The sequence below is a fragment of the Cyclopterus lumpus genome, chromosome 3 (assembly GCF_009769545.1).
Source record: "Cyclopterus lumpus isolate fCycLum1 chromosome 3, fCycLum1.pri, whole genome shotgun sequence".
Classification (NCBI taxonomy): domain Eukaryota; kingdom Metazoa; phylum Chordata; class Actinopteri; order Perciformes; family Cyclopteridae; genus Cyclopterus; species Cyclopterus lumpus.
The window spans coordinates 23,697,270-23,706,463 of record NC_046968.1 but is presented as its reverse complement, the minus strand read 5'-3'; the positions used below and the strand labels follow the sequence as shown (position 1 = coordinate 23,706,463).

At 43.2% G+C, this 9,194-nt stretch overlaps 2 protein-coding genes and 1 long non-coding RNA gene across 3 annotated transcripts; 1 reads left to right on the top strand and 2 right to left on the bottom strand.

Annotated features, from left to right (window-relative positions):
- Positions 1-2,140: 2,140 nt before the first annotated feature.
- c3h15orf48 (chromosome 3 C15orf48 homolog) lies at positions 2,141-3,220 on the bottom strand. Its single transcript, XM_034561866.1, has 5 exons — positions 3,116-3,220; positions 2,956-3,017; positions 2,735-2,823; positions 2,535-2,595; positions 2,141-2,289 (listed from the first exon to the last, which is right to left on the bottom strand). The coding sequence occupies exons 2-5, from the start codon at positions 2,992-2,994 to the stop codon at positions 2,221-2,223; spliced, it is 258 nt and encodes an 85-aa protein (XP_034417757.1). The 5' UTR covers positions 2,995-3,017; positions 3,116-3,220; the 3' UTR covers positions 2,141-2,220.
- A 247-nt stretch (positions 3,221-3,467) lies between these two features.
- spata5l1 (spermatogenesis associated 5-like 1) lies at positions 3,468-8,149 on the bottom strand. The gene is made up of 10 exons (XM_034561832.1): positions 6,980-8,149; positions 6,704-6,889; positions 5,881-6,165; positions 5,601-5,786; positions 4,928-5,086; positions 4,596-4,805; positions 4,266-4,493; positions 4,020-4,154; positions 3,759-3,884; positions 3,468-3,652 (listed from the first exon to the last, which is right to left on the bottom strand). Exons 1-10 carry the CDS (start codon positions 7,568-7,570, stop codon positions 3,515-3,517), a joined length of 2,244 nt encoding a protein of 747 aa, XP_034417723.1. The 5' UTR covers positions 7,571-8,149; the 3' UTR covers positions 3,468-3,514.
- On the top strand, positions 3,787-7,273 carry LOC117750603. The gene is made up of 3 exons (XR_004611814.1): positions 3,787-3,898; positions 5,901-7,079; positions 7,160-7,273. It is a non-coding gene; the product is annotated as an uncharacterized LOC117750603 (long non-coding RNA).
- Positions 8,150-9,194: the final 1,045 nt, after the last annotated feature.

Below are 9,194 nucleotides of genomic sequence, written 5' to 3'. Positions count from 1 at the left end.
TGAAGTACCTATACAAATGAACCAAGATTCAAATAGATGTCCCACATTTAAAATCCACTGTATATGCAGGTCAAAATAGTTCACCGTCTGAAAGGGTTTGGTGCATCAAAGTGCACCACTAGATTTCACAGGAAGTCTATCTCTTACTTGTCATGCTCTGTGTGGGTGATACTCGCTTTACTAGCTGGCCACATGGTCTGTGGTGTCACGACGTCTGTGACCGAGTCACGTCCACCAATTCCAGCAAGCTACATCCTTCCTCCTCTGTCATTGTTTCCCTAATCTTTTATTACCTCAAACATTATATATATATATATATATATATATACATATATAAAATATATATTCTAAATATATATGTATATTTTATATATATATATGTATATTTTATATATATATATATATATGCATGCATGCTATCTAGACAACACAGCTCTTGTCCACAACTGTTTACATTCTCTAAAGCTATGAAGTGTGACTGGAAAACGTCTATGTCGCATTTAAAATCAGAATAAAAAACATTGGCTAAAATGGTAAAGAGGAAGGAAGTGTCTGACAACCCTCCCTGACCTGATCACGTGTTGGCCATTGTGCATCTAAGTGAAACCAAACAGGAACAGGGAGCAACTCCAACAAATCAGGAAACAACACAACATTCCTTTTGTCTCTGTGTGTTCACACCCTTTGATTAGTGTTTAATAATGAATGACAACCCGTTCCAGCCACATATCATCGGACACTGGGAGGGGAGGGTTTCCTGATGTTTATGTTCTTTTCTGAGGTACGAGATGGATGTTAAGAGGATTGTCTAGTATTATAAAACACAATGGGAGTGTCGTACACCCAATAAACTAAGCAGATAAGTGCATTTTCTTTTATGGCTGTAATTAAATTTTCTCGTTGTCCTAGCTGGTAACTATTCACCATTTGCATGTCTGAAAACAACATTCAAACAAATACTGACGGTGTCTTTTACATAAAATGTGGACATGACAGAATGAAAAAGCAAAGTTTTACTTGATGGAGTTTCATTAATGACCTTGTTAACAAGTTTGGAGGAAATAAGGCTTTTGGGCATTATTGTGTTTTATTCATCGATGATTGTAGTAATTGTGTATCTTTTATCCCCAAATGCATTCCATCAATTAATCAGCATAAAGGTCCAAGTAGAAGCTGTGCTCTGATCTGAGCTTTCGATCATGGTCTTCAGGAGTTTGTAGATTCACTCACATGGACACATTGACCACTAACTTGGTCATGTCGGACCTTGAGGTGAGATTGTTTTTGACAAAAGCATATTAAGCTGTAACCATTTAAAGCATTAAACCTTTTTTACAACAGACAATTTGGCTCGTCATAGCAGGAGAAGCAGGTGGATCAAGGATGCAGGTGTTGCTGCCATGTTTTACTGGCACACCTAAATAGAGGAGATCCACCAGTACCAGCATTAGTTACACCTGTTGTCTGAGTCATCATGTCCACAGTGAATACTATCGAGCTCATGATAACAACCTGAAAGAATATCCTGCCATTAATCTTTCTCTAACACATTAGTAGAATAAACAAAGCATAAATCAACTCAATACATTCTCAGCTAAAAGTCCCAAGAAATGCATCTTTAAAGGAATAGTTCGACATATAAAAAAAATACGCTTTCTTTGAGCCAAACGAGAAGTTTAGCTTAGCTTAGCATGAAGACAAATGGGAAAATATCCAAGCAACAACAGCAGCAGCACGAAAGCGCAGTAAATAATGTTTTATCTTGTTTTGTTTTTTATCCTAACAAAGTGGATGTTAAGAGTTATGAGTAGCACCGTAGTGCTTTTCCTGTTATACGTCTGCTGCAGGCCAATGGAGCTCTTCTTTGTCTTCTTTTCATGGGATTTGTTGACTGACAGAAACATTTACATTATTACCAGCCTTATATTAATGTTTTATTATATTTTGTGATGCATTCTTACACGACAAGAGCAGATGCAGCACATCTTCCTCCCAAATTTCTTGTTAGCGGTGCATTTAAAAAGGTCAAACACACTTTTTGGGATGCAGATGATCAATCAAAAGACAAAAAAAAACAAAAACATTACCGCATAAATATGTTTATAGACAACGATTGATAACAAAAGAAACACTCTGAAAGTTGAACTCCCAATAATAATTTATTGAACCTGTACAGTAGTTACATATGAGGACATCTTTCAAGCAGACACACGCCTTCTTTTACTTGGTGAGACTCTTCACATACTCCAGCTCCTCCACTGGTTTCCACTGCTGATTGATGGTGATGAGCTGCAGCAAAATGCCAACAAAACAAACAAACAATTGACGCTTCACCACATTAAAGTGACATGAGCAGCTTGCACCACCATGTGGGGCAAAATAAACATCATTTATCTGTTTCCGCAATGGCAGTCTGGTTCTAAGTTGATAACATTCGGCAGATTGTAGCTGCACCGTGTGTGCAAATAAAAAAAAAATAGAAAAGGGCGTCAACCATTTTAACAGTATAAAATGTAAGGAATATTACAGATTACCTTTTGGGGTTTTGATGGGTCCAGTCTCTCCCATGGCTCTGGGTTTTTGGTCTTATTCAAACTAAAAGTGAATTACATTTTTTTTTTACATGCCAGAGACTCGTTGATTTAGAAATCCGATTAAAGTATAAAAACAGGAAATATGTAAATGCTGTGAAATATAATTCAATGAAATGAGAAAAAAGTACAATAACACTCACATCACATCAGGTTTAGTAAATAGGAAATAGAGAGCAGCAGACGTGGCTCCCGTTGCAGCAAAGGCTATGCACCCTATCAGAGGGATCAGCTGAAATGCAGGGAGACAAAATAAGATTTTAATTTTAAGTTTTTAGTGCATCATTAAATCCGTATTTGTGCGGCAAATGCAATATTCACACCGTACAAATTCACTTTTAAAATAATTAAATTAACGGCTCACCTCCTTTTTCTTTCTCAACATTTGGAAGAATCCAACCATTTTGCCTAAATCTTTACAAATACCTAAAAAGAGAGAAATGGATCACATTTCCATTTAGGATGAGTCCGTTCAGTCAATTTAAGTCATCAATACGTCACAGGAGTGGTGTGGAAGCTCTCACCTGTTGTTGCCTGGTGTTCCTTGATGTCTCTTAGCGCAGCATCCTGTGAGCCCGGCTGATGAAGGCTGGAGGAGAGGTAGTACGAGGCGAAAGGCACGTAGACACACTTCCTGCTCCAAAAGGCACCAGGTGGAGTCCGATATATCAACTAATCTGAAAGGCTTCGATCAATACATTTTCTGGGTGTGCAGCACCCTCTTGTGCCCACATTTGAAAACTGAAAGTCAATGGTTGGTTTGGAGTGCAGAACTCAAACATTAAGGCATTTGTTTTGTTCTTGCAAGTGATCAAAAATGAATAAATAAAACAAGAAAACACTAAAAGTTAACTTTTACTTATTTTATTTTTAAAAAAACGATACAATTGATGAAAGCAGTGGATATGGTCATATATGGTTTGTCATCTGGGAGTTTTTTGATATGCTTGGATCTGCTGGGCAGTGAGGGAGGGGCTCATTTTGCTGAGGGACCGAAGGAAGTATGCGTGCTTGATGCTCGAAGCCTCCATGTTTTCCTCTTGCAGCGCCAACAAAGCAGCCTGGAAAACAAAGACAGTTTTCATTCTTACTTTATCCACTTGTCGATGTCGACACTTGTTACCGGGATCACATTTTGTCTTTAAGAAAATAAGCTTTTCACGTTACCTCTTTACAGAGATTCTCCAGGTCAGCTCCAGAGTAAAGCTCCGTCTTTGCGGCCAGCTCCTCCAGACACACATCAGCACCCACGGGCATCGACTTCGTGCACATCTTCAGGATGCAAAGACGGGCCTAGACACACATGGGTATACAATATTAGTTATCTACAGAGACACTGATACACAAATGCATGGTTATGATCTTTTAAATCACTTCTAAAAAACCTTCTCACAAGATTACTGTATAGTAATGAGACCAAAGGCTTACCTGCTGGTCAGGTGGTGGGACATAGATGATGTGGTCCAGCCTGCCAGGTCTGAGGAGGGCATTGTCCAAGCAGTCAGGTCGGTTTGTGGCGGCTACAACCATCACATCTTTGTTGCATACTTCCTGGAAGTCCAACTGTCAAAGAGCCAAAACAGTTGATGGCATCAAGTGTTGACTGCATTGCCTGACACTGATGTTGTGTCAAGCGAGAAGAAGGCGGAGACAACAGCCTCCATAACATCTGACCTGTTCCCGCGTGCGATTCTCCTCCGCTCCCCCCGCCTGCAGGATCTTCTCGGCCCCTCTCCTCTCCAGCGTCTTCAGGCCGACCCCGTCCATCTCATTCAGGAGCACAGACAGGAGGCGTGTCTGTACGCTGTTGGGCGTCCGGCTGTTTGACCGCGAGCCAATCAGAGAGTCGATCTCATCAAGGAACAGGATGCAGGGAGCACAGGCACGGGCCTGGCGGAACAGCTGCGCGTGTGGACGGACAGGGTGCAGGTGTTTGTGGACGAAAAAGGGAGGACGCAACCACAGCAGCTATTCTCAGGGTGATATTGCGAATAAAAGAAGTACCTGGGCTAAAGCCTTCTCTGAGTCTCCGACATAAGGAGAGTAGAGGTCAGCGCCGCCGACGGACAGGAAGGCACAGTGAGACGAGCTCGCTGCGGCCTTGACGAGCTTCGTCTTTGCACATCCTGGAGGTCCGTAGAGCAGCACACCGCGGGGCCGACTCAGACCCAGGCGAACAAATGCCTCGGGGTACAACATCGGCCACTCAATACTCTGATGTTCAGACACAAGAGGGGACAGATGAAGGGAGAATTGAGTGTTTTTCTTTGTCAGTTAACATGCTCAGATGGTGTGAGTTTTACGTCTGTATAATTCAAGCACTGACGCTCATCTACCTGTCTGAGTCGGAGTTTGACGTCATCCAGGCCTCCTATCTGCTCCCATGACGTGGGCGAGAGCTCCGTCCTGCCCAGGCTACTCCGCAGGCAGGAGGGGCTCACCGCCTTCAGAGCCTCGTGGAAGTGCTTCATGCCCACCGCCTGCTCTCCTGAACCCTGCAGACAATAATAAAAAGGCAAAAGCGTTCATAAATGTATGTCTTCAACTCTCTGGAGGGATTGGAGCAGTTGTTACACATATTACAATTTGCTTTATTTGACCAGGATAATCCACTGAGTAGCAATACTCATTTCTAAGGAGTCCTGGGTGCAAATATGTGATGACGTTGCAAACCATATTTTAGGTTTATCAGGATAATGTGGCCATGTCCAGTATATGCACCGTAGTGCATCCGATATATTCATGGAATGCCTAATCGACTTTATAGTGCACATACACAACAGTTGTTTTAACTGTGACACAACTTTAAATATGCACACACATGTTGGGTTGCCAAATAACCACCAATACACTCCTCTTCTCTCGCTGTAAATCCGAACACATTTGAGACACACTGTGTGAACTGCAATCCAATCTGCATCTATCCCGACAGGAGGTACGAAAATGTTCCCCAGAAGTGATACAATTCTGGTGTTTTTATTTGATACGTGGCTTTATTGCTGCACATACCTTAGAGCTTCCTCGTATGGCGTGCATGGCAGCCTCTCTGCACAGGGCGCTGAGGTCCGCCCCTACATAGCCTGTAGTTCTCTGTGCAAGCTCGGCCATGTCCACACTGGCACACACGGGCATCCTCGCACACAGAACAGACAAAATGGCTTTTCTCTGCTGCGAGGTGGGGGCTCCAATGACGACCTGAAGGAGAGCCGTGAAAATCCAGATTGTCAAAAGTTGTATTTGCATTTATCATTATGTTAATAGGGGTTATGCATTTCATAACCTCCCCCACCTCTCTGTCAAATCTTCCAGGCCTGCGCAGTGCCGCGTCCAAGGCGTCCGGTCTGTTGGTGGCGCCGACGATGAGGAAGCGATCGGACCGTTCGATCCCGTCCATCAGTGTGAGGAGCTGAGCGACCAGGCGGTTCTCTGGTGCCGACGAGCCGGTTCTCCTCGGACACAGAGAGTCCAACTCATCGAGGAACAAAACGCAGGGACCCTCTTCAGCTGCAGAGCGAGCGCGCTCGAACACGGCACGTAGCTTCTCCTCACTCTCACCCGGCCGTGGTCCCACCACCTGAAATTATTATTCACAATTACTATCGATATTAATAAGCTGTGTTTATATAAAACATGCTGCTAAGAAGTGTTTCACAAAAAAGTCAATGCGTTTTATTTGTTTAAAATATTTCATTGAAATTAATCTATATATCATTCCAAAATGTACAACATCAACAGGCCTCTGGCACAAGTCCTTATAGCATGTATTGCAAAAACAATACACAAAGTCACATTATTATTTTTAAAAACCCATTATTTTAAAAACCCACTATTTTGTCATTTGCCCTCTATCTGAGAATAAAGTATATTCATTGGAACAATATTCCAGGATTTGTTATTGGCCTGTTAACTCATCAGTGATGACTAGCAGTACTTTTGCTTGAATATTATGTTCTCCTACTTTATTTGTTGGATTATCTTTCCACAACTTCTCAATTGAGTGTTCAGACAATTTCCTAATGAATGTGGATTTTGGCAACATACTGCGATTGAAAATGTTGAACAAAATAAAGTAATGTAGACAGATACGGCATATGAAAGGATTTGATCAATACCTCTGGCCCTCTGACCACCACCAGGCTGGCTCCCACCTCCCCCACCACCCTGCGGACCAGCAGGGTCTTGCCCACACCTGGAGGCCCCACTAGGAGCACACCTCTGGGACACGACACGCCAAGAGAGCTCAGGGTGCCCGGGTAGAGCAGGGGCAGCTGCAGCATCTCTCTCAGGGAGGCACTCACCTAAAATATAATTTAAAAAAAAATACAGGCATCACGTTGTGGGATTACACACTCTGGATGAATGAATACTTGTAATATCATTACTCTGACCTCCTCCAGTCCCCCCATGGGGACCACTGGCTGGTCCTGCAGCTGACTCCTGTAATGCCGGAGAGTCTGGACGCCAACTATTTCCACGCACGTTTTGGAGGTGATGAATCCAGCACTGGCAGAATCCAGATTGATGCTTTCAACCACAACATATCTGACCTCTGTATCGAAACTCTCCAGGTTGATCACATGCTTCTTGTGGACATGCACACCTTTCAGCGTGTCCTTCACCAGCTCGTGAAGGAGGCCAGGAGGTGTGCGTTTCTTAAAATCAACACTCTGCACCACCACGGTGATCTTCACGCCTTTCAGCTTGGGGCAGGGCACAGGCGTGAGCTGGCCTGGGTCCAGGTGGAGACGAGTGGGTGGGTGAGAGACGAGACCGGGAGAGGAACATTTCAGGTCCATCTGCAGGAAGCCCTCCGCCAGGTCAGGCCGGGGCCAGGCGGTGCACAGGCAGCTCCCCCCGGGGACAGACACCAGCAGCGGGGAGCCCAGACTCAGACCCAGCGCCGACATCAAGCCTGGACCCAGCCTGCATCTCTGGGAGCCCCGGTCCGAGGGCTCCACTGACAGCAGCCTCAGAGACATACCTGTCCGGGGTTACGGTTTAACAGGCGACCCTGTTAACTGGCGTACGTAGTTTTCGCAGTTACGCCAGCTGTTGGAAAAAAGGACGAAAACACGTAGTTGGCTGTCCTCGTGAATGCCGTTTATTTTGTATAAGACATCTAGTTATATATACGTTTTAAATTAGAGGGGTTGACACTGTATTGAACAATTTAACAATGCGGCATTCACGAGGACAGCTACGTGTCCTCATCCTATTTTCAATAGCAACGGACGCGTTCGTCTGAAAGTCGCCAGTTAACACGGTCGCTTGTTAAACCGTGACACCGGCGGCAGCCCCACTGACCAAAAAAAGCTACCTGAAGAAAAGGTCACTTCTTCATTACAGTGCAAAGAACAGGCGCGTGCAGAAGGAGTCCAGCTCGTGCCATCCCTTTAGCGGCACTGTTATCGTTAGCGAAGCTACAACTTACTCTCGGCTAGTTGAGGAGCCGAATACTAAAGTAAATACTTTGACAACAACTGCGAGGCAGTAACATACCACATGTGAATGGGGGCTGAAATGCCTTCAGTGTTAGCGTTGCTGACACAACAGGACAGACCAATGTTTACTAAATCCATGTGGCGTAAAAGAAGATGGCCAACCAAAACGTTTCCCTGCGCGAGACGACGCGCTGGTTTCCGCCCCCCCCCCAAAATGCTATTATTATGAATTTACAGAGGAATAAACCAACTGTAATATACAGTACAGTTTACTACTGTACAGTTTATTAAGGCAACATAAATTAGTATGGTTAACTTAAGTGATTAAAATAACCCAACATTGTAATACGGTAACAGTACAGGAACTTAAATTAAACTTTTTTCATAAGGCGAGATTTTGGAAACCTTTCATAGTTTATTAACGGTTTAATTTGGTCTGTTTTGTTTTGATTATTTCCTCTTATACTTGCCAATACATGAATGCCAAAAGACTATTGAACCATTACCATAATCTATTGAATAATCCCTTTAGTGTTTACTTATATTATCGTGTTTGTATGTAAATCTTATTTTCTTAACTAATTTCTCTATTAAGTCGGTCTGGTCGCTGTTTGCAGAAAATGTGTCCATGTTGGAAAACAAATATATATATACATACAATTAGCCCAACAAATATGATGAATACAAAATAAAATTATCATAGGAAATAGATAGGCCTATGTAAATAATATCCTGATAACAAGTGTTTTAAATAAAGAAGCAAGGAAATAGTGATAGTCGTCCAACGATTAAGTTTGACACCTTTCTCTGGCGCCACCCTGTGTCCAGAAAATAAAATGCATTACATTTAAAGAAATTTAAACACAAACATGTCTAATATAGTCCACACTTATTTGTGTGTGAAACATTTGTTTTTCTTCTATTTTAGAGCCGCGTAGGAAGCGAGAGTTACAAGTGTACCAACGACTGTTTCTGATAAACACGTTAATCCAGCCTTTGATTCGCAGGTAGTCGGTCAGCGGAGTTTATCTGCTTCAGGGGTGGTTCATGAGTGAAGTCACATGACTTGCTATTTATACATAAATAGTGCAGCAGTGGTATCGAAACTGCGGAAGGTCGTCTGTCTGTCCCCGCGAGAAGCAGACCAGGGGATTTGGGGTAA